Source organism: Adelges cooleyi, unplaced genomic scaffold (genome assembly GCF_023614345.1).
Source record: "Adelges cooleyi isolate 19-005CV unplaced genomic scaffold, UGA_ACOO_1.1 ACOO_flye_CR_arks_rails_tigmint_CR_PRNA_30, whole genome shotgun sequence".
Lineage (NCBI taxonomy): Eukaryota > Metazoa > Arthropoda > Insecta > Hemiptera > Adelgidae > Adelges > Adelges cooleyi.
Window position 1 is genome coordinate 8,142,513 of NW_026095971.1, and position 27,111 is coordinate 8,169,623.

General features: G+C 27.8%; 1 protein-coding gene across 6 annotated transcripts; it reads right to left on the reverse strand.

Annotated features, from left to right (window-relative positions):
• Window positions 1–26,159, reverse strand: LOC126838477 (prothoracicostatic peptide). Of its 6 annotated transcripts, none has more exons than XR_007685702.1 (6): window positions 24,353–24,465; window positions 9,502–9,639; window positions 5,257–5,514; window positions 3,906–4,061; window positions 1,613–1,705; window positions 1–150 (listed from the first exon to the last, which is right to left on the reverse strand). XR_007685702.1 is itself a non-coding variant. In XM_050572954.1 (6 exons), exons 2-6 carry the CDS (start codon window positions 9,616–9,618, stop codon window positions 104–106), a joined length of 663 nt encoding a protein of 220 aa, XP_050428911.1. In that variant the 5' UTR covers window positions 9,619–9,639; window positions 26,051–26,159; the 3' UTR covers window positions 1–103. The 6 variants fall into 6 exon arrangements, 5 of the variants coding, with proteins under 5 accessions (XP_050428911.1, XP_050428912.1, XP_050428909.1 ...); XM_050572954.1 differs by lacking the exon at window positions 24,353–24,465 and adding an exon at window positions 26,051–26,159 and having other exon boundaries at window positions 3,914–4,061; XM_050572955.1 differs by lacking the exon at window positions 24,353–24,465 and adding an exon at window positions 26,017–26,117 and having other exon boundaries at window positions 3,914–4,061.
• Window positions 26,160–27,111: the final 952 nt, after the last annotated feature.

The window sequence follows — 27,111 nt, forward strand, 5'->3', positions numbered from 1 at the left end:
AAACTGAGGAGACGTACATTTATTTTCAAAAACTGATATAGAGCTAACAATACATATAATATATTTATTTGAAATGGTGATTCTCTCAAAAAGAGTTGACTTTTTAAGTGTCGATTTCCATTTTGTAGTTCGATAAATAATTGCTGTAACCTAAAATATTAAAAAAACAATTGACACACATAAGTTAATCAACACAATATACTTGTTGCTTATAAATATTGTAAGTGGGAATCTTAACTTGTTTTTAGGACCTAAATAGGAATTAGGATTAATTAATTAGAAAACAGAATTAATAAAAAAACAAGGGCTTATACCATTGAATATATCCAAAAAGTATGTTGATCTATAATATTATGTAACCATCATACAACGTACTGTTATATTTATCACGTTTAAACAGTTGTTATTTATCTATGATCATGATGAAATAATTTTAAACTATTATTTTAATATTATATTTATTTGAATATTTAAAAAAATTATTTTGGTTTTTACAAATAGTTATTTATGAGTAAAACAATTTTCTTTATTTATTGTGTTAATTAATTATTAGATAGGACCATCGAACAATAATTAATTAACGTATGTGATCTTTGGCGAGTAAATAGGTAATAAGGCGGTGTGACAAAATTTAGAGTGGGTTTTGTCCAAAAGATGAAACTAAACTTATCCGGTTGGTTTTTTTCACGATAAATCCAATTCTGTCTTCAAAATTATCCTAGGACGTCAAGTTCCTGAGAAAATAGTGTTAATGATGGAAAAACCCTAAAAACCTGCTATTTCAAAAATAAAAATAAACTTGTTCTTATCAAATTGAACCACGATAAAAAAAACCTGAAATGATAATTACCCCAAAAAAAGTTATAGCATAATCCATTGTGTTTAAACCCCTGAAATACTAAAAAAAAAAAAAACATTGATCAAAAATATACAAATTTACCCCGAGCGTGAAAATTGATTATTAACCTTTGCAACGCCCACAGGTTATTAATATATTTTTGATTAATGTTTTTTACTTTTTTAGAATTTTAAACAATAAAGGGATTATGCAATAAAGGGGTTAATTAAGGGATTATTATAATGTCTTATATGTATAAGTCATTTATTATTTCAGAGTTCTTTTTTTAGTGGTTCAATTTGATGGGTACAATATGATTTTTATTTTTGAAATAGCGGGTTCTTAGCGACTTTCCCAAATTTAACATTTATTTTCTCCGGAACTTGACGTGCTAAGACAGATTTGGATTCTACGGGAAAAAATCTATCGGTTGAGGTCAGTTTCATCCTTTGGACAAAAGCCACCCTAAATTTTATCAGACCGTGTAATTTGTAGAGAAAACGCATTTCAGTGTGAATTTGAAAGAAAACGAGGGTGTAAATTCATACTATTATTATAATTATTCAAAATCTTCAATCATTCCCGTGGTCCGTTAACCTGTTTGCTTTATGATGTACACACTACAGGCCAGACGTTTATCTATGACAATTATTGCTTCCGAGCATATTTAAATATGTCTAATTCAGTTCTTAAGCATTTTATTCATAATTCGCATAATATACGGATTAGGTATAACATATTAGTTATAGTATTTTAGAATTCACGCTTTGTTACCTGGCGGAAAATTGTAAGCTTTATAAATGTCGTCTCTGTAGCTAGAATAATCGTTTAAGTAGTCCAACGGTTGACTTCTTTTTCCCCATGAACCTGCACAAATATAATACAAAACAATTAAAAAAGAACATAATATTAAAAATAACGATTTTAATAGTTAAACGAATATAAACAAAGCCGAGCAGCTAAGTTCCATTTTAGATCAGTAAATAAAATTATACTAAAAACTGTTGTTGTAGCCAATTCATATATAACATATTATTTAATATAAGCGGTTTTAAACAAAAATCTGTTTATATTTATTAATAAAGTACTATACTTGAAATTTTAATAATTAAAGTCGCCGTCGAGACCTAGACTGAATACTGCGATTACAGTTTATTATAGAATACTTTTGGAATTGGTAACAAAAAAATATCAGACCGAGCTATGATGACTGATGAATTATTATTATTTGTCTGTATTTAACGACAAGACAATAACGTAATACTGCAGCTGTATAGGACATGGCACGCTGATTCTACGGGTGCAATCACTCCATTGTGTTTTTTATGGTACAATAACCGGAATTTTCTTGGATTGTAATCAAGCACCGTAGTAAACGAACTGTACAGCGAGGTTTCCGTTCGGTGATCCTAAACCATAAAGTGTTTTTTGGGATTACTTTTAAACATATACTGCATAATATATTTGTAACAGTCACACTGGCATCTGTGCACGTGACGAACACTCCAAGTGATGAAAATAAATGCTATTGCAATATTATGTATATTTCATTCATTCATTTTATTTTAAAGATTACACTTTAAAAGTTTCAAAGGTTATACCCTATTATTCGATGGTTACACACACCGGTTTGATTTTACGTGGAATTCGAATTGATTGAACACTTCTAGTTGTAACGGTATTTGTATTATAATTTGAAGTCGAACAAAGAAAATTTTATTTGTCTCCAAGAATATGGCGGTTAGTGGTATTGTATGGAAATGAGCATATTGGTATTGTATAAATGTATTATTTAGATTTACAAATGAACCCGTATAAAAGTAGTCCTATACAAGCCGGCTGCAGAAAATAAATAAAATAAGCTGCGATTTCGTTGTGTAGCGAAAAACAAACTAGAAATAATAAAACAGGCAAATAGTAAGAATACATATCAGTAAAAAAGGTGTACTTGATCATGTTAGGAGTGCAACGTGCACGAAAAAAAAATTCGTTGCATTTACAAAATGGGGTTTCAATAAGTGACATCTAAATATTTTGTAGTTGACTCTACCGAACAAGTTAATTAAATTAAAGTTGATGATAAAGGAAAACAATTATACAGTCAATACTCATTAAATCAGGCAAAAAAAAGCGGAAACCTCTATTTGTAAATTAACCTTTATTTGTCGAAGCAGGGAGAAAGCAAGGGGGGGGGCGGTGAGAAAAAAAATGCTTAATAAATGTCTCGTTTTAAAGTTAACACTTATAAAATAATATATATGTATTCATACATACATTATTAATTATTATATAAGTATTGCTAATTAAAAACCCAAATTCTCTCAGCTTGGGAAGGAAGCTAACATACATCAATTTTCGTTGTCAAAACATATTTTTCTTTAAATACTTATCTTATACATTTTGAAATAGGTGAAAAAGGATAAATAGACGTGAAGAAGCGATTTTATTTAAGAAATGGTAAGAAAAAGTGACTGTAACGAGTACTGATTAGCTATGAATCGCAGAGATCCAGATTTACGGGGATAAAGAATTAGGGGAAAAAACCACTATAGAAAAACATTTAATTTCTTAAGAGGTTAGAAGTTGTTTATAAAATCTTAAAATTAGCCCTCATTTTTAGTGATTAAGTTACTCTATCTATTTTTAAAATTTCCAATAATAAACTTCTATACAAATATTTCATAAAATTAATTTCTGTCTTGTGGGAATCGAATTTTATCTTAGGAAATATAAATCAACGTCAAAACAATTAACTTTTACAATCAATAATACTTTATACAATTATTTCTAATTTGCTGTAATGATTATATACCTTCAATACTTCATACATTATTATGTCAGTAATATAGACAGAATTATTTTAAAACCCTTCAAAAGAAGAGTAAAGTGTTTGGAATGAAAAAGCTGCTTCGAATATTTTTTAATGAAGCCATACCATATTTTAGTATACCAAAAATGAATAAAATTGTACATGCCTTACATACAATTACATACCTTATACCATTTAAAAAAACTGTTTATAACTAAAAACAAATTAACAGAATTATCAAGAAAAAAATTGGCTTACCGGCTTACCTCTAAAGCTTGTCCAATCAGCGGCTCTCTTTCCCCAAGACCCTTGTAAAGTGTCCCACGACCTTTTAGCCTGGGGAAAAATTTCCGCCGAATTATCATCATCATTTTTTTCTGTATACTCTTCGTTCTGAGGAAATTGATTTAAAATCTATAATAGCAACGAAAAAATGTTAAATATTAACTTATTAGAAAATAAACATTGAACAGTGATACATTGATTGATACAGTATTGTTTTAAATTTAATCAGGATTATTTATCTGAGTGGTAGGCACATGAAGCTTATAATCAAGTCATTTTAATAGCATACGCATAAAAACCAATTTGCAGTACGTACTATGCGTATTAAATCATATTAAACTTCTGTCACTTGTGTTTAGAAAGTTGTCAGTGTTAACCAGCTATATTTCATTAAAACTGTATACTATAATACAATTATTTTTAGAAATCTGATTGATAGCTATACAATTCCGCTGATTTATCCAAATTAAGTGGTCGAAAAATCAACCAATTATTAATTTTTAACATGTTGTTTTTTTCGATGTCTTGGAACCAAGAAACGTACTAAATATTACCTACTCAACAGAGCAATAACTAAAATTATTAATACAAACATATCTACTGAAATGATCAATTTTTAAAAATTAATTATAGCGTGATTAATTTATGGTAGCCGTTAAGGAGGCATTATACATTTTGACTTTTTTTTTTTTTAATTTATACCTATAATGCCAGCAGGTAACATGTATTCTGCGGACAATGTGATGATCTTCAAAATATCACGGAATGGTGACAATGCAGAATAAGACCAGATAGTGTAACGTAACCGTGCCCAGAAGTTTATTGTAGCAGAATGTTTTTAATTGATAAAGTGCATTTAAAATGGTTGGGTTGCAATTTTAATTTTAAAAGTTTTAAAAATACAAAACAAAAAGTCTATAATATTATTTTTAATATACTTCGATCTTAGAGGAAAACACGTTTGTAAATGTTTATAAAAGATACATTTTTTACCTATTTAATACTTACATATTTTTGTTTTTTGTTATTATATTCGTTATTATATTAAGCTGGATATTATAATATAATATTATTATTATTATAATTGTATATTATAGATTTACAATACTAAATGTTAAATAGCTTTTTAACCTTTCGCTCTATGATCCTACTAATTTTTAGAGGTTTAAGGTCCGTACGCTATTAAGATGTATAATTTTGGAAAGTCGTCCTATCTATTTTCGATATATTAGTCTTAAATTAAATAAATAAATAAATAAAATTTTGATAAAATAAGACCGTAGAAACATTTCTAATCCTAAATTAACATGTTTGTTTTTCTTACTTGGTCGTTAGACCTCTTTCCCCAGCCACCAGACTGCATGTTGTTCCATCCACGTTTTCCCCATCCACTTTGCAACTTTTGCCAGCCCTGTCGTTTTCCCCATGACGAACGTAGGTTTTGCCAATCATGAGACCTTTTGCCCCACGTTGATTTTAAGTTCTGCCAACTTCGCTTTCCCCAACCCACCGCCTGCAAATCTCGCCATGCTCGTTTTTCTTCTTGGTCTTCGTCAAACGACCTCGTATAATCTAAGTTATCCTAGAAAACGTTATTCTATTTAAATAATATTTTAATATTATACACGAATATTAAGTACGAGTAATAACAAATAACACCGGCATATTAAACACATTTTAAAAATAAATAACTCATTATACATAAAAAAAAAATCAAGCTTAATAATATAACAATTACAGCAATGAGCAATAAGTTAATTGCTCACATATATCAGTTAGGTTGGGTGAGATTTTGATAATATCCATGTTATTGTGATTTTAATTATCTTACAGATTTTTTGACCGGGAGTAGGCTTCTCTAAGGACTAGTTCAGTTGCCTTTGTAATGTCGCATCTGTCTCTTCTTCGGCATAAAAATATTTTTTATGATGTTATTTTATATTACATACACACTGAACATGTTTTTTTTAATAGAAATGTACAACTTATTGGAAAGACGTACAAGTAATATGAATAGATTCTTTGTTAAAATAAACATTAGTAAATGTTTACCCACCATAATGCAAGATTAGGTATTATAATATACTAATTACTAACTATGATATCTTACTAAATATTTTGGGACATCTCTTGATTAACTTTTTCTGATATACTAAAATTTAGGAAAAAAGCTTTTAGATTAATCTTTCGTCTCCATTAAAAATATATTCTCGAATAATCGCACTAATCGTGAACAAAGCCGCTACATAAGATTTTTAGGACTCAACTTATATTATATAAGGGGTAAAGTCGTTGCTGAAGTGTTTAAAATATAATTACTATACAGGTTGATTTTTTTTCATGAACCACTCATATCCCACTGGGTTTAATTAACAATTGCGTTTTTTTACTTAGTGTTTTCATATAATATGATTTCAATGTTCCACACATTTCCTCCCCCCTCCCAAATTAGTTTAATTTTATATCAACTTTTGAAAGTTAAATGGACCCGCAAAACATTTCATTAACCAGTTTTGGATAACTACCTATTTTTAAAGTTATTGAAGTTTCTAGTTAGAGCAGGAGGAATGGTAGAGTGTGGTATCATTTGTAGCATTCCCCCTTCTATTCTAACTTTTGAACTCTTATAACTTTAAAAATAGTTGTTTAAAACTGGTTATCAACCAGTCTAAATTTTTAGTACGTTATTCCCAATTTAAAAAGTTAATAAAATATATACGTTTCCATTTAAGTTTTAAAAACTGCTATACATTATATAAAAATACTATGAAAATAAAAATAAAATTATTAATCCAGTGAGATATTGAGTAATCCACGATAAACAAATCATGCTGTATTCTCAATATTCTTGTATACAGGTATTCTAATAGAATACTAAATACTTACACCTAGCACTGACAAAGCAGTAAGTGAACGACCTAACAGAAAAAAGACATCTTGTCAATAAATCGATGTCTGAAGGTTTATTAGACAATATATATTGGGGAAATAGATTTGAAAATCAGACATGATTCTATTCATTTACAAGCATGATCATTTCTTGGTAAGTAACACAAATCCCGCAATTCTTTCAGTGATATTTAAATAATTTCGTCGAAGTTTTTTTCTGATAAGTCAGTAATCACTAATCAGGTTCTGTAAAAATTATGAATTATCGATCATGTATTAACATATATCTTAGATCTGGTTTTTTATTATTTTTACAAAATTTAAGTAATCCGGCCCTAAATAATTCTTTAATCTAATTTCCTCTTGGCTTCCGACAATATATTTATTGTATAAAATGAATTAATTAAATTTACTAGTTTAAGTTAAATTGTATATCATTTTAATATTTTGAAGAAAGTTCATTGGTAACATTGTTTAATTGGTACTAACCTATATTATAATACTCGAAAGGATTTTTTCAAGTGGAATCTCTTTCTTTCTCAAACAAATGTCTTCAGAATGTTAATTTTTTTTTAATACAATAAAAGATAATTATTAATTAATACGAAAGATTATTATTTTAGTTGAATGATACTTGATTACTTTCTTTTAACTGTTTCCTTAATTATTTCTACATACTCCTAACCAAATTGGCACCCATGAAATGTAGGACAGGTAATGTAATTTCCTATATGAGACATAGTAGGTAAACAAAGTTCAAATGCAAGTTTCAATACAGAATTTAAATTTAAATATTTATAAGTTCCTACACGGTGTGGCAAGTAAAACACAACAAAAACAAATCAAATTTCCTTCCCACTTTACTCAGACTTAGGACTGACAACTTAATATAGTATAGTTGGTGTGGTTAAAATTTGTATGTTTTGTGTGCTAATATTTGTATTGGTAAGCTGTAATATCATTCAAAATAAATACAGCCTTTATAAATTATAAAAATACATTCGACTTATTTTTCTTTAATTTTTTTTTAACATAAATGAGTTTTTTTTTAATTTCTGAAAATAAATTTAATTTTGAGTCCGGTAAACAGTAAAATATTTATATTTGAATACCGTGCAGGAACTTATATAGTTCAGTTTAAATGTTATGCAGGACTCTGCGTATTTAGCTATCTACCTACTCTGCCTCATTTATGAAGTTAACAAACCTTGGAAATCCATCCTATTATAATAGATTGAATATGTAATAGTGAAGAGGACTACAGTTTAATTGGTCGCAAAATGGTTGGTTATGGCTGCAGGCTTTTCATATTAGACAGGTTTATCTCTGACAGAAATCAGGATTACAACATTTGACTAAAAGACGAGGTAGTTTTATGTAAGCTGAAATGTTTCTCTAGACGTTCTTATTCATAAGTATTTCACTACATCGAGATGACTCTTAATTGGCAAAAAATATTAAAACTTAAAAAAATGAAATAATTTTTTTTAAGGGTAATTGTAACTATTAAAAATCTGAATAAATTTAATAATTGCTTTTTCAATTAAAAAATTGTGTCTGATACTAAAGAGTAAATTAAAGTGATTAAAGTCGAGCTGCGTCACCGGATGCAGCATGGGGGGCGGCATGTCTACCGCACGTATTCGACCTACACAACCCAAACAATTTTTTTTTTAATAATAATAATAATTTTGTGAGAAAATATAATAATATGTTAAATTATATTTTTTGAAATTATTTTACTGTACTTTATAACTCACCTAAAAATGTCTTGCATAATAACCGTCTTTCAACTATGAATAAAACATGATTTTTAACTCAAGAAGCCGTTTTTTAATACTACCTATAATTTGATATTACTATTGACTAAAATGGATTAAAAAAAATATTGTTAATATTTAACTGGTTGAAAACAAAGCATTAAAACATTTTAAGGACCTAAACAAATTTACTTCATATTACACACTACACAATACTATATGTGTTCAATAACATAACGAGAGTTCACATAGAACTTAAATGGCATTGTGTACAACGATATTTGTACATTTTTAAAAAATTACTTAACATCGTTGATCCAAAAAAGTCCTCTGGGTCAGTGACAACATTTTTTTTTTTGATATTTTAGCATCTCTAAATTATAGTTTTAATAACATTATGCGATATTTAATAGTTTTCAAAAACTTTGTGTGTCAATAATATTTGTTGAGTATTTGTTCACTAAATCTTTTTTTATTTTAATAAAATGGGCTAAATGCTTCAATGTGTTAAAATATATCGTACGCATAAGGTAACAAAACGATGTAACTGTAGTTGTAATAATTTCCCAAGCATTCCTATTCCATTAAATTACAACCCATAACATTTTAGTGAAAATAATTTGGTTTTTTCGTTCTCCTGTAAAATTTAAATTTTTGCAGTTGAGTCATTGTTCAACCGGAGCGGCGATATTATCATTTATCTTATTTTAGTATAAATTACGAAATATGACTACCTACGTAAAATATTGCACATACATATAAAATAACTAACTTGTAAGAGCATGAAATATGCTGAAACATTTTAATTGAAATAAATTTAAAAAAAATTTCATAAAATTATAGTTTTTTACATAGAATGTTTTTTAGATCAACGATGATATTCTATTATTTACATTTATTATCTAAGTAATTTGGTTTACTTGATCGTTTTGGTTAGTTTTTAGAGATGACTGAACTGCTGACTCCTGTATCGAAACGACAATCATTGAACATAAAATAACCAATGTGGCCGCTATATTTCCTAAAACATTCTGCATTCCGTCACTTTCTAATATTTCCTGAAACATTATTCCCAATAAATTAGTAAATCATGTGTAAAAGTTAATAAATAAGTAAATCTAGATGTTTGCTGTTTAAAATATCTACTAATATCTATTATGTAATTTATTGATTTATAAAATCATTTCTAATAAATGATTTTGTTTACAAACTTATCAATACTATATACCATGCCAAAACACCTGCAAATGTATTCAGTATCAGCGACACTTTGTGTAGAAGACATCTAACCTAATCTACTGGAATCATTGAAGATAGTATTGGTGTCAATTACATTTTTTTCTCACATATTTATAGAAGTCGCATAAGATATTTTTGCTTGTTTCAGATTATTTGATAAACTATAAATATTAAATATATTGCTTATTATTAAATAGAACGAGGTTTTAATAGCTTACATAATAATTTTCTAGAGAAAATTACTGTAACATGAAATCGGATAATACTATATTATTTTAAAACAAATATCAATGACCACAGACAAAATATAGTAAAATCTATTTGGGTGGAAAAGTCTCACGGTTTCAATTTTAAATATGTTTGATTAAGGCTTTTTGCATAGTACTTAAATGTAAGTTGTTTTTGTAAGGCGCATCGATTCCTAACAATCAACTAATTTTACGAGGCTATCAGTAAATACTAAATCTTATTTAAATATCAAAGTGTAGCCATGTTTTGTATTGATGTATTTAAGTCATACTTTTTCATACTTTACCCTTTAATATGTAATAAATATTTATATTTATAGACAATCAAATGTTTATATTTACTTAATTTAATAATAACTTTTTTTAATGTTTAATTAATTTCTTTTTTGTACTAGTTGCGTTGGTAAAAAGAGATAGTTTTATTTAATTTTTATTTAGATACTAAAATTATGGTGTATATTAATAAATTCTGACAGAGTCAATTCTAATTTATAACATAAACTGTATCGTTCATTTCCCTTTTCAATTAAATCCCACGAAGATAAGATGGTTCCAAATGTATTTTCTTTATAAACAAAAATCGGCCTTTCCTCTGTTTGCCTTGAAAACCAATTACTCACCTAATGTTTAACCATGCGACTTTAGTATATTTGTCTTGAAAGCTTAGTTTTCAAATATTTTGACGTTTTTGTTACAAACACATTTTAAATGTTTGTAAAATACTAACAAATCTGAAATCTATATTATTAGAGTTTGTGAATGTATGATATTATCCTATTAAACTTTTTTTTGCATATGTATCGGTAAATTTACCTACTAGGTATAAAATTGTTGATTAAGTAAATTATTATCAGTATATAAGTAAGTTAGTTTCTCTTTGTGATAGTCAAATTATTTACGGTTTACATGACTTCTTTTTTGATTCCCATAAAAGATGGTAAATTTAGTTACTAGTTTGTTACAAATAGAAAGAGAGAGTAAACTTAAATAATTGTATATTAACTTGAAACCTGTTTCCGCGCCCCCCCCCCCCACCTTGGCAATAAATAAACTGTTGATGGTAGACCTTCAATTAAACGATAGAACTAAAATCAACGAAAATAAAATCATAATATAAACGGTTAATAAGGATAACATAATTATTAATTAATTCAGTAACACGGTCGGCTAATGAGAACGTTAATGTAGAGATTATAAATATGCGGCGACGCCTACAGCTGGCGTAATACTATTATTATTGTATCATGATGCAAGTCCCTCGTATAACAAAACAATGCTGATAAAAAAAAGTTCACATGCGCTCATTGAAATAAGAATTTTTCGTCATACTAAATCCAATCAGCTCCACTGCAGTTATTACTATACAGAGTTGTGTAATACAGCGACTTTAATAATAACTGGTAAACATTTAGGTCATACATTCTGGGATCCAAATGATCTATAAACTATAAAAGTACATTCATTCAATTTGTTTGTAGAAGTATCTATTCTAACACACACCGGATGTAAAAATAAGGATTGTTACAGTAAAACTGAGTAACTTAGAGTACTGTTAGCATATTGGAGCAGACGTTTTAAAATATACTGTAAGGTTCGGTTAGAGTAAAGTATACAAAATATGTGCTCTAAATTACTATACACCCAGAAGTCAGAACCTTAAAAGAGTTCTTATCTTCAATTTAATTATTCATTTGGGTATTTTTTATTGCTTTTAACAGTTTCATAATTCACCAATCCCAACTGTGCATAGTGCATCCTTTTGGCATAATTGTAATTACAATTTTTACGTCACATAATTAAATGACCAGGAAAATATTAAAAAAAGCATATTTATATATTAAATTTTAACATTTTTATATTGTTTCCGGAAAAGTATAAATATTATAATTTAAGTTTACTTAGTAAACTTTTTTGTATGGTAAAATTTTTATTTTTAGATTATAAACCAGCATGCCATTTTTCATTGCCTCGACCCTCTCTTATATTATTTTTTAATTTTTTATAATAATACACCTACCCAAATCCTGACATCAACATAAACATGTATAGCGTATGCACCACAATAAGTAAGTATGGTAATTATAACTGTATAAATAATACTAGTCGTTTAAATATAATATAATACTATAATACACTATACATAATTGTTTATAATAATATATGAACATAATAATTATTTTAATATATAGCAGTACAATTTGATATTAGAGTATGTATAATTACAATGATCTGATAGATTTAGATGTTGATAAAAAACTTAAGTGAAATTATAAGATCAACACTCTAAAAAGATTTTTGACTAAATGTTTTGGAATATATTATTTTATGAAAACAAATTACTATGAATAAAAGTTTTGATTAGCTAAAAAAATGACAAATAGATGCTTATTAAAATTTGTCGGTAATTAAAACACATCTATTTTCCACAACAATCATATTAAGATGGCTAGAGTATTTAAAGTAGTGTATATTATTAAACTGACTATTATTGTTTAATGTGAATTAAGAACGTAAAACGAATTATGAGGGCTATAATAACATTTTAACTGCGAAGTGTTAAATTTCGTATAACCGTCTGTGTATTGCGTTTTACTGAATTGCTGTTTTCGCCAAGAAGAGAATAAACTTCTCAGCATGTTGAATGAATTTAAGAGTCTGAAATTATGTGCAATATACTATACCTACTATACCAATAACACAACAGAGAAATGTCCTACACTATACCTTACCAAAGTGAGAATTACCTCCTCCCATCCCCATAAATATCAATCTGTCTAAAGTTATTTGTAATGTACAAAAATATGCTACAACAATAGATGTAATATAATATGACTTGTGAGAATGTACAGATATCGAAACAGAAAATACTAGAGATTCAGACATTTTAAAAAGCAAAAAAATCATTTTTTTTTTAATTTCACGTTTTTGTTGTTAAATAATTTTTTTAAAAAGATATACCCGCGTAAGGTATGTACAAGTAATCTACGCCGGAACATTCCTTAAATAATAGATTTTCAAAATTATCTATATGACTGCATCCGCGTCATTTTATACTAGAGTTGTTCTTTTATTTTTCTCGCTTTAAAAAACGTCTTTATACCGTGCAACTATATATTTCCACTGCATATGTGATTTGGTAACAAAGTGCCTTACACATGTGTACTATTAGAGTAATTTTCTAATTTAAAATTATAAAACATTCAGTAGTTCAAAAAATTATGTAGCATATGTACAGGTAATAAAGCGTGCGTATAAAAACATTCTCTATATATATATATATAAATTATTTTAATTTTAGGCTCGGTTTTTGGTGATCGCTGATTTGATAATGTTTGTTACTTTCGTCGGGAACTCGTTAAGGTCACTGAACAGTACGCTCATTAAAATAATTGTTGTCAACACAACAGGTCGAAAGATTTAACATTTTAATATAAAAAAAAAAACATAAAACGTTAAAAATAAATTAAATGTGATTTAAAGTTTTGTAAATACAGCATACCTAAACCTAAATGTTAAAAAAATCGATAAATTAATTCCTATCCAACAAAAATTTAATTAAACATTACAAAATAAATGAAAAAAAAATTAGTATAATATTATACTCCTTAGTTTCAATCAATCATCAATTTGTAAAAGTGATTTTGAGATTTTTATGCAAATAAAAATATAGAAAACTTATACAATTCGACACTAGTTCTAAGCTGTATCTTTTTGTCTAATAGAAGATACCACCCTTTTTAGAGGCGGCCGTACCAGACTTTAAAATCAGTCTATTCTTGATCAAGAAAATCATACGAGTAATAGTAATTACTGTTTATTAGTTCATAGAAAGGACTTGAAACAATTTGTTTTATTTACAGTTTTAATTTGTAATAATTGCGTGTATCTTTAAATGGCATGTAAAGATTTTGGAACACCCTTAATTAAAACATTAATCGATAGTAGGTTTATATACTTAAAAACGATAGTTTAAAAAATAACTCAACATTTTGTAAGTACATTTGTTGTCAAAAAATGGTTTTACCGTATAATCCGATAAAGAGTGGAAAAGTTTCTTTTTGCAAAACCGTAGTATATATAATAAATCCATATTTCAATCACAGGAAATCGTAAGAAATACTTTAAGTACTGTAAACATATGTACAGGAAACATTTTAGACTGCTCTTCTTTAAAATCGTCATACATATAACAAAGTTAAAAAGTGCATTATAGTAAAAGCTGATAGTCGGTGATCGGTGTATATTAAGCACTCGTCAGATGAGCTGGTTAATGATGAATAATTATAAAAAAATGCACAATATGTAGACATTTGATATATTTGTTAACATACACTAAAGACGTTTTTTAAATGATGAAATTTTAACTATTTATATTTTATTTTTAATAAATTTAATATTTTTAATTTACAAAAAAAGTACATGGCAGTATGATAAACATAGACCTCGGTTATTCATAATTTTCACTATACCATTCCGCTTTTATCGGGTAAATTAAATATAAGTTTTTTAAACTTGCTGTTTTTAAAGTTTTTTGCTAATAGAGTGTAAAGCTACATACTTTATATACCCCCGAGCACACACTACGCAAGCATTTTATCACTAAAACCTGTTATCGACAAGTTCCACCCATACCAGCATACAGCGGTGACTACACATAATAATAATACACTAAACGCGAGATTTCACGAAGGGGTTGGATGAATTTCAGTAAAATTTTTTTTATATAATATATAAAAAAAAATGTGTAATAGAATAATAAATATTTGTAATAGAATTATAAAAATAAGTTGTTGCACTGTTCAGGAGCCGGCAGCATGCATATTTTACTTCAAGGTAAAGAAAAAAACCTTCCGCTTTTGCTTTTGACCAAAGTAAATTGTTTTCTAAATATGAATATTCGCATAAAGAAAATCATGACATATCATATTTCGAAAAATACCGCATGGTATCCCTTGGGACTCGCATCCATGCGAGGATTTGTACTGGAGAATTTTTAAGGTGAAAAATAATTGTATTCCCTTACGTTAGATGGTCGGCTGTCATCCAGGAACCACGTACGTGCGTGTTGGATTATATCCTATACTGCTCTACACAAGCCTATTATTTGTTTAGCGGTAAGTGAAATTCTACTTTGACCTCAGTTACGACCCGCGTATTTTTGTTTTATTTTTTTTTCATAGTTTAATCCTTAACGTTTTGGCTGCGTTGGCATAACTCGAAACTACGATATCAGCTGTGGCTCAATTGATATAAAAAAATATAAAAACAAAAAGTCAGCTCAGAAGGGTCAGAGCATAATAGAGATGGATCGTATAGGGCCCGAGAAGGTCAAAGGTTTTCAGGAATAATTACAACTTTAAGTAAACGATTCGATGGGCGTTGAACGTCCTAATGATTAGTTGTTATTGTTACCCATACAACGTAATCAATAATCACTAACCACCATTCAACAGTATGATAAACATGTTTTTTTTTCGTACCTGTTGACTGTTTATTCTTTAAAACAAAAACCTAGAAATTTCATACCATACGAGCATATTTTTTTTCATTTTTTTCTGGTTTTTCATTAATAAAAAAAAATTTGACTTTGAGAAAACTCTATATGCTATAACTCTATACTATATTTAACAGTAATCTAATTTTCAAACTTAAGGGGCCAGTCAATGATGCGGACTGCCGTTTTCGGGTGTTTTTGAAAAACTTTTTCTCAAAAATTACTTGACCGAATTAAAAGATTATATTTGTGTCATAATGAACGACATTTTATCTCTGCTGACTCGTTGGAAATAAAAAAACACTTTTTTGGGTGCTTATTGCAAGAATAGCTTATTCATTTTTTCTTAGAAAATTCTTCCTCCCTTCCACTATATTAAAAAGAAACAGATAAGAAGGGGCTTGCACCCAAGATAGAGAAAGAAATAAACAACCAAACAATATCTTTATAAGATTTCCAATAGATGACCTTACACGGCAAAAATCTTAATTTTACAGGAGACGCATATTTCTGAAGTTTAAAAACATGTATCAACGTCAAAAATTTATATAAAGTCAAGTCAATTTGATCTTATAAATATGTATTATCATATGCCAATCAACGCAGAATTAAGTACAGATGTATAAGCAATTTTTTTTTTTTGGTTTCCGGCCTCTTAAGTCTTAATGTGGCGTTTTCAACGTAAGTTGAAATTTATATACATTTTTTGTTTTTTTCTCGATTTTTAACAAGGGAAGAGTTGAATTATTTACATTTTTAGCCAAGTAAAGTACTTTTACCTGCAATTTCTGATCTAGACTTGCGACATAAAAAAATCGATTAAGTGGTTTAGGAGTTGTTCACTACAGGGAAATAAAATAGAATAATTAAATAAAATCACACATTGTAAAAACAATAGCTTTCAGTTCCGCGTCGAAACTAAAATACGCTACTAAACATGACAACTTTATACTTCCATTAAATATACATACAATGCAAAGATACTTTAGAATATGTATAACAGACATTAATTTAGTTTGAAATTATGTACGAAAAAGTTAATCATGTATAATACACATAATAACATGAGATAACCATTGACACAGATTTTGACTGCTGTTATGGTAAATAATAGTATCACATACAATTGCATTGTCTTGAAAGCGATGCAACATTGTTGGGTGATACATAACTTGCTATTATTAAATTATTATTACACAATAGGCACTCGAGTGTGTGACAATCATATTAAATTCTAAATTAACATAAAAACAATGCAGTAGACATCGCAGTGGAAGTTAATAAGTATTGGCTAGTGCTACTTTAGACAGACTGGTCAAATGGTTAACATAACTCCTAGAGTCGAGATTTTCAAAATCAACGTTGCTTATTACGCCGCATTTGTAGTTATTATTTATACAACTCATTAAGAGTCAGGCGCACTTATTTACACATTTTATTATTATGTCAACACTGAGTGCTTTAATACTTAATAGTATAGTACGTTAATGTGCGTTTATTTATTTAAATAAGTGTTACTTTACAACGCAACAGTAAATATTTTATAGGAATACAATAATTGTATTATGTATATATTTTAACGCGTATGGTTAGTGATATTTATGTTAGTGATATTTAACCAAGTTTAAAACAACAGCACTTACCCGCAACTATGATTCGGTTAACACTTAATAGTATAATTTTTATAGAATTTCCAACACGAAATAACTTATCAAAGATCAATATTATAGTTATTTTTTTTAATTTTTAATTCGGATATTTTGTTTTTACAAAATAATTAATTTGTTTGTTTTTACACAGTAGGCAGAATAGAATTTTTAATTAAAATATGAAGAAAAATCTAAAAAAAGTCATTAATTCGAATCTAAACGTTTTTCAATAGCCTATTTTTAAAAAACTTGGCTTTTAGATTTTAAAAATACAGAGTTTGCCCGACAATGTTAGTTTTTACATTCATTTCAAAGGTATTATATTAACTATACAACTAGTGCACGACAAAATTCGATGGGATTATTAAACGGTTAGAGAATTTGGAGTGGTATTGCATTGTTTTCGCTATTATACGCTATTACATAGTAACAATTAAGCAGTCTTATAATCACCATAATGCGTGTTTAATGACTGCCATACATATAGCTGGAGTAACAATATAATTTTGGTACAAAACAATGCATCAAAATATTAATAACAAATACGTATAATGTTATCATCTACCAACATCCAAGAGTGGATTTTTAAATAGAGAGAACAGGAAAATAATGGATTATCAACATAAACTATAAATTATGGCTTTATTTTTTTTTATTGTCTTGACGTTTTTAGAATATCATGAAATTTAAAAAAAAAATTAATTTATGAGAGTGTTAATACTTTCAAGTATTGAACTAATAGCTATAACTATAACTATTTTGAATTTTCTGATCTAGCCGTATTATCTTATTTTATTGTATGTTTTTGTAGTCGCGACAGTGGAAGAGTGACTATGACTTTGAAGGTGGACTCTTTAATGGGTCAAAACGTCTGCTAACAAATGATATTATAGATGGATTAAAAAATAATCAAGCTAATAATTGTTATGATTAAGTAATTAGTGTTATCATTGCTTACATTTATATATACTTTTAGTCTAGAATTATCAATATATAGTTATTATCATATGATGTAATTTTTGTTATTAAATAACAACTGATCCGATAAAAATGTTTTTTTTTAAATTTGGTTATTTATGCGCTAATGAGAAAACACTTAACACCCCTGTTTCTATATCTACAACCATATAATGTATTTGTTATTTTACAATATTCCTTTATAGCTCTTATTGACGGCTTTTAAAGCATTTTTATTTACAATATTTATATAAAATTGATATGATGCAATGTGATGAGTTTTCAATGATTCTAAGTAAACTATTCAAAGGATAACGATATTTTAATAAAATTACATTGGTCCATTGGGACTGTGCAACATAATATTATACATTATATCAGACTAATACGTAATGAGTGCACAGTGCATGTATGCCGTTCACTTCGTCAATGTTAGTTATAACATTCACTTTTATGCAACATATTTAATTGATGGAATGTATTAATTTGCATACAGTCTATGTGTATAATTAAGGATTTTTTTTATTTACATTTTTTCAAACCTAATCTGGAAGCGTGGACGGCCGTAAAATAAAAATAACTACATGCATTATGTAAACATACAACAAAGTTCGTTTGATGGACTGTGCAGCGTTGCTTGTGTTTTAATGTATCATCTTTGGGATTATCTAGCAGCCAAGCCAACGCATGCCGCTAACGACATTCAGCTCTTTAAATATTTACACCAAAAAAGTTAGTCGTTCGACCTTAATAAAAATATTTATTTGTTACTTAAAGCCAGACATGTTAAATTAAAAAAATACCTATGTGAATTTTCAATACTTATTTTTAAAATTATAAAAAAGTATGGGATAATAGACAGAATTCTGTAAACTAATTTTCTTTTAACAACCGAAAAGTTAAATTAAAATTAAAGCATTTCGACATTTAAAGCCAATCCATAAATTTCATAATGATTTTGATACTATTGATACCCAATGTCATTTAGGCTCTTCAATTATTATAATATATAAAATGATGAAAGTTTGATTTTTATATACAACAAGGTTATAACAATTTATCAACTTTTAATTAATAATAAACAAACACTTATAAAGGTGAATACAGAAAACAAATGAATGATTTTGGCTTTTTTACAATATTGACATACATCTGCTCCGACTAGAATCAGAACACTGGCCAGAGTGTAGAATATACAATTATATATGAACTGCTAAATCAGCAGGGGAAGGTAACTATTACATCAATTATGTGAAGAAACTTTTCTTGGACGTTTTCTGCGGTTCATAATAATTCTTATTATATATAAATTTATCATATCAATACACACGCGCTTATCTCGACTTGAGAAAGTTACCGTTTTATAAAATGTGCTCAGCGGATTTGTAATATTTAATCACTGTTGCCACATTTAGTATAAATATAAAAATAAAATTATATTATATTATAAATAAAAACGGTAACCCTATAATTTGTTTAGGTTAACTCATAAGTAACATTTATCTATAGGTATCAATTATCATATGTTAATATTGCACAAGAACCTTTCAAAATAAAAGCGTATCATCAACATTCAAATCTAAGCAAACTAATTATAGTATTGCATATAACACATAAGTACTACTCGACTTTATAAAGCCAATACATAGTGTATACATTATACATAATATATACATATGATAAACCAACTAATCAAATTAACACTCTAACAGTAACACAGTATAATTAACACTAACAGTCGTCTAAAACAATATTGTATATTAATTAACCAATTTCTGTGTAATAAGGTTTTTTGTGCTGGATATTCAGAAAAACGTCCATAAGGAAAGTCTACGGGGAATAGCACCACACACACACTAATATTATATTATTGGGTTGTCTCACTGACGACGGCGTGGAACAATATCAAATCTTAAACCTAGTTAAACTCTGAAGGATTTGCTACAAAAAGATATATCTTATTAGCCTTCCCTTGTAGGTAGCAACGTTATGACAAAAACGTATTTTGTAAAGCAAATAATACTATCTGATCATCTAGACTCTACGCTGGTACGCCGTTCCCCTTCGATCGATAATACATTATATTATATAAATAATATGACCATACATAAGGCGACTAATTATGCATTAAGTCAGTACTTTACACGCATTGAACTTTCTAGAATATAAAATTTACAGGTAAAGTTTTTTCGTGACATAATTTTAATTTATAAATGGATTTGGGTATCGATTTTAAATCATTTTTTCATTCATTAATAACGATTATTATAAAATCAACTCTATACCACAGAATAGAATCTATTCGAAGCTTCTCTTAAATTTTAAACTATAATTATCACCAATATTATATGAGGTTTTGGAATAAACACAAAACTTATGAAAAAGTTAATTCATTTACGGATGCCCACGTAAGACCCATTTAGTAAAGAATAAAATTAATATTAAAAAAAAAGTGAAAAAACTTTTTAAATAACTTTAATATTGTTAAACAGTTAAAAATATTTAAATAATATTTTTACTTAATTTAAATAAAAATAATATTTTGTTTGAGCTCTGTAGAAATAATGCCTTTTTTAGTAGGTGTTAAAAACAAAAAAAAATAATTGGTATTGGCTCCGCGGATTTTAATCAATCAGTTTTAGCTTCGTATAATTTTATAATAATTATTTAATCACTATAGTATAGTAGTTTAATAATTATTTAGTACGTAGTTAAGTAGATAATATTAGTATAAAAGTAAAATGTATACATTTTTTAATAAAAAAATACCTAGTCTTACTGTAGTATTAGTAGCTAATTTAAGATTCAATTTTAAATTTATTTGTTCAACTCGAGTGTTCCCGTGCTTTATTACACGTCAAGTACTTCCATATTATTTAAACCTTTCCATTATAAAAAGAATATAATATTATTTAATTGTTATACATTGATACACTACAACCAAGGGCCCGGATGAAGTTCTGGGTAAAAATCATATTTTACATGTTAACAAAAAAAAATATTTTAAACTTTCTTTTTAAATGCGTGAAAACATTATCAGATTCTGGAAAGTATATTTAACTATGAAAAAAAACATATTTTAAAAGTTATAATTTATAAGAGTAAAATGTGGATTTTGCTCCAAACGTTATACGGTCCCTAGGTTACAATTATTACTGGCAAAAATTTAATACTTGCCCCTGATGCAGATATAGTCACATGGAAATCGGTATATTATAAAAAATACAATAAACTTAAAATGTTACTCATCAGTCATCGCATTACACCCCAAGCTCAACATAATTCCTTTCATAAGTTTTCAATTTTTACATGGCGCAATTAAGAAAAATTTGGAAATGCTTAAACGCTGAAAATATAAATAATAAAGTCTTCCCTTCGACCACAACTAAATATAATTTTTAAAATGAAGGGTATTAACTATTAAGCATACTTAAACCCATTTTAAATGTATGATTTTTATTATTCTTTTCAACAATAGAAACATTCTTTAAACTGTATTTTACTATTAATATTGATTGATATAATTTATCAACTGAAGCTGAAAATTACTAAAATACTTATTCATTGCTGTTACTAAAAATTAACTAATCTTTTTATTAAAATATTTTAGTTACCTTTTAGTTTTCTTAAAATTATTACTTTTAAAAGTTGTTTGATTTTTAAATTTTACTCAGTACCTTATAGGTAATTTAATTTATTTTCAGAATATGCTCATACCGATTGGTTAAAATTGTCTACTTATATTTTATATTGATTTAGTATGTAAGGAGAGGACTTTTCGTTAAGTCTGGAACGAGCTTCAATGACCAAATCTGTACTGAGCCCATCATACCATAATTATTTCTTATACTATCAATACTATGACTTTAAGAATAAAAATATATACTGTACATAAAAATACCATTTACAACTTGCGTGGGATAATATCGAACCAAGGGGCAAAAGCATACTTAGCTAAAAATCGATGGCTTCTCAACAGGTGATATTTACTCGGTAAAGCAGTGCCAATGAATAACGGGCGATACTAGGAAGCGGTTGGCGTCGGACATTTTTAAAACGCACCCGCTTATTGTTTTGGAAACATTGCTATTAGGAGATTTTATATCTCCTACTGTTTTCACTTTTCCGCTCCCTATCTCCTCTAATTATTATATAATAAGGTATAGGATAGGGGAAATTCGGAAGGAAGCCTAACCTAATGAATCTTAGTCCCGAAAACTCCCACGTAGAAATACAGGCCTAATTGCTAGTAACAATCAGTTTTATTAATAATTATATTTATTCCACCATGTAAGAAATATAAATATTTAATTGGGTTTAATGTATAATTATAAAAAACACAGAATATTTATAATGAAAAATCGTTAATTTTGAATATGTAATATGTGATCTTAGGACACTAAAACTGGAAACTGACATTCATTTTATAGCATTAAAACTACACATATGCCTAAAGTATTATACGAATTATGAAATATAGTGTGATTAATGAATAATCCACACTCGTTGTAACTCAAATTGTATTTTGGTTGACCAGTACTGTTAGGTAAGTTACCGGAGTTTTGAAATGTTATTTCAAAAGCTGCTGTCAAACACAGTTGTTCTCTTAAATGACTAATAGATAATTTAAAGTTTGAAAACTAGCAAGATGACCGTTAGAAGCATGATCAATATATCTTATCAAAATTTCATATTTAGTTCTCTGTGTATTAATATACTTCTATTAATGCAGTATATGTATGTATAAATTAATCATCAAACTTGATTAAATTCAATATTTATAATCAAAAACGTATTAAATTAATTTAAATTCGTGGGTATATGCGGTTTAGTAACTTAATTTTAACACAATAAATACAGAATTTCTAAGAAAAACATAATATTTTTCAATTAGTAATATTTATTCAAGACATTTTTACTTTTATTAACTATGAAAATATTAATACCCAATTAGGTACAAAGTTAGAAATATAATGATTTTTTAGATGAGAGTTGTAACTAGCTCCTCTAATGTTTAAACAGGATCGGTAGAAATATACATTGAACTTTCAATAAAGATATAGTGGTTCTTTTAAATAAAATATTTGTTTTATTTTTGATAGCTAGTAACTTAAAACTTTAAAATATGGTGTCTACATTGATTGAAATTTACTTTCAAACTAAAAAACATGTATAGTAATTTTATACACTTAACTATAATCTTTAACATTGTTTAGCAAAAACAAATTATTTTTCTAGATAACCTCGAATTTTCTTATGAAAATAATAGTGAAACAGTATATTTCAGTCTTAATTCCAAAAGGAATAACTCGGTAAAGTTGTAATTTAATAAAATGTTAATTACGCGAACCTAATCTAACTATAGACTCATACATCAATACATGATTGTTAATTATTCATTTATATTGTTCAAAAAAAGTTGTATTATTTTAAAATATAATAAAATACTTTAAACTGGTTAATGGTTATGACCAAAATATAATATTTATCCTTCATGGCCAATTTTATGGTAATTACACTGTTCTGGAGGTTTTAAATTCGAAATAAATTAATGTTTTACATACAAATTTGCCGAATTCTCGTGATCCACCTTGTATAGAAAAACATGTTACAGTACTGCTAATAATATTTTTTTATACTATTAAAACGTAATTATTCTGACAGGAGTTAACTCCAGACTCGTGTTCAAAACTAACCTTTTCCGTCAGCACCCGTTCAGGCGAATGGTCGCAATTAGTCTAGGTCCGTATGTATGTTTGGCGTTCAACTTAAACGGCGATAAGCAAACTCAATAATAAAATACTATAGTTAATAATGCTATATTAATTTATAGAACTGTCGTCAAGTATACACGCACAGTGAGATGAATAGCTGTGGATGTTTTTAAATACCGTCTGCGGCATAACATACCGTGACACAGTGTATATATAGGCAACCCACCCCTCGGGCACACATCCCTTCGCCACTGACGGCACTGTAGTTGTGGCTACACCCACACTAGTGGTATAGTGATGATGGCGGGCTCTCTTTACACGCGCTGCCGCATCGTCGTGGCCAGAAACACCGACAAGTCGACACAAGTTTGCATGAGTCGCGCCTCCTCAGAAGTTATCCGTCTGTAATGTGTTTTCTTTCGCCTTCGCATTCCACCATAGTTTGTACTTGGCTTAGCTCGTATGCTTACCGTAAGTCCACGCGTACGCCCCATGCACTTAAAACCATCGGTATCCATCAGTCTGCCCTCGCCTCTCTCCAAATCGCCAGAGGCTAATTATTATTTTCTTTTGACAATACTTCTACACGATCGTTTCCCACGAGCCCGATACGATATCGTAAACCTCGATCCTGTCTCGTTGACGCCGACTCTCTTACTAAACTGACATATTAAGTAGATACCAAGTAGAACCTAACCTGACCTTGATTTTACAACGTCTTCTCCGGACCGTTAATGTGTTTATTGACAATAATAAACTGTCTAGACTTTTTAACAAACAACAATACTATAGGACATCACCGTCTGCATCTCCGACTAAAAAAATCGACCTTTTCGGTCAAAAGTCAAAACGAATTCACTTCTCAGTTAATTATTATATAATGATTTTCTTGAAAAATATAATTTCAAATTAGTCAGTAATTTCATGACATTTTTAAAAATTGAATTAGATGTGGCCTAGGTGACTTAGTAGTCGTTACAGTATTTTGGTTGGCCAGAGTTGGATCATGAGAGATCGAGTTGAATCGAACATAGTTTTATAAATTAGTTATAATTTTACTCCATGTGTGGTAATTTTTTCGTTCGATTGAGAATCCAGCATATTATAGTTAATACAATATAGTCGCTTTCATTGAATTGTTAACGTGATAAAATTATTAAAAATGACTAGTAGAATAACTGTAGTGAATTAATACTTAACATTTCCCACATTTGATTATTATAGTGAAAAAATATCATTAAATTTAACAATAACCTAACCTAATTTTATTAAAATCGTAGCAACACATTTCACCGTACTAAGAATTAGTAGGCTGTAGTAAAGTAAAACATAATAGAAATAAAAATTAAACAAAAAAAATGACATAGGAAATCAGTTTGAAAAAAACCTGATATGGTCGAAGTACTATAATGTTGAATTTAAATTATACTTATGTACAATGATTCTAATTTAATCAATTTAATCAACTAAGATTTTGTTTTACCGTTATAAAATAACACGGTCATGGGTACTGTTTATTAAATTAATTAACGATTACACCATTTTTAACGATAACAAATTCGATTATAAATTTCAGTTAAAAATTACTATTCATTAAAATTATAACCCCATTAACTTTTAATGAGTACTATTTTGTAGGTTGATTTTAAATATTTAACTGAAATTTACGTAGCGACCTGTTTTCATTAAACAATGTTCTTTTCAAAGATTAAATAATTTAGTTTATTGATATTGATTAAAAGTCAACATTAAAAGTTATAATTACAACTTATGAATTAATTTAATTTATACATTTAATTAAAAGGTAAAGGTTTAATTTAAAGGTATACTTAATTTATCATAGGGTTAATAATTGAGTTATAAAAGACACTTAACTAATGGAACTAGTTATGATTTGTAGGACTCAAAACAATTTAAGATCTAAACATAAATAATTATATTAAAATACTTACACAACATAACAATTGAAAATTGATATAAAGCAAGATTATTCAACAATGAAGTTATAATACTTCAGCAATTGCCACGCAATAAAAGCTAACTTAATCTGAAGTGAAAAACTAAATTAATTTTTTATTATTAAATTTACTTGTAGAAAATATAATTAACTATAATACAATTTTTATATGAGTACCTTACTTACTGCAAATCACCATAATATAACTTACTCGATGACTACACCAAATTGTTGATTGTTAATAAAGTTAAACTATAAACTGAGGACAATATATTGTATTTAGATCAATGTTGGTAAAGTACGTGAAACTGTTGGAGTACATACGTTGAATTGATATATAAACTAAAATTCCCTATCGCATATAGAATAATTGTATACCGCACAAAACATCATGTAGTTTTGTTCGATATTTTCATGTGGGCATGTGCGTTATGACTTTACAAAGAATTTAGGACAATGAACTTTGAGCGGAAACCCACATAAGTAAGTGTATTATTTTTTTTCTAAAACTATTTGAGAAAACATGCAAGTTTTTTTAGTAAATTACACCCAATTTCTGGTCATGTAACTCAAGATAAACACCAACTTAACGTAAGACTATTTATATATTTTGTTTTATTTTAATCAGCACCTATAATTGTATCTGCGTAATGTGCACAAAATAATTTCAATTATTACATGTATTAATCGATCAAATCAGTATCTAACCCGCGGGTGTCAACATTTCTTTCTTCTCTCTAAAACACAGGAAAACACGGAGAGAGATTTGGTAATTTTTTTAATTTAAACTTCGACATACTATAACTGTGACAGATTGGTCAGACCTACCCGATATTTCTATCAAACGTTTATTATTAAGCAGCTATTATGATCTTAAATATCAGTTTATTTTTTAATTCATTTTTATAAATAATAAAACGTATATCTATACTTTTGAAATGATTAAAAAAACGGGAAATTGCTACAAATTACTTGTGTAAATATTAAGCTTTAGTATTTCTATATCAACGTTTAAATGCTAATACTTATATACCCAATCGAGTGGATTAAACAACAAACGGATGAGGTCATCTGGAAAAATGATTAAAAATAAAGATATAAATGGTATTTTAATGTGTTTGTTTAATTACAATTTTTATAATTTGTTTTGAGAAAATATCTTATTGAATGACGGAAATTTCATCTTAATATACTTTCTTACCTCAACGTCAACAGAAAAAAAATCATTTAAAAAATATAAATAACAGCTGTCCTGACCCGGCGTTGCCCGTG

Coding starts and splice junctions, on each gene's coding strand:
- LOC126838477 (XM_050572951.1), bottom strand. CDS start 24,400: ATGGATACCGATGGTTTTAAGTGCATGGGGCGTACGCGTGGACTTACG. Junction 1,706..3,913: donor TGATTGGACAAGCTTTAGAG/GTAAGCCGGTAA, acceptor ATATTTGTGCAG/GTTCATGGGGAAAAAGAAGT. Junction 151..1,612: donor AGCTTACAATTTTCCGCCAG/GTAACAAAGCGT, acceptor TTAATATTTTAG/GTTACAGCAATTATTTATCG.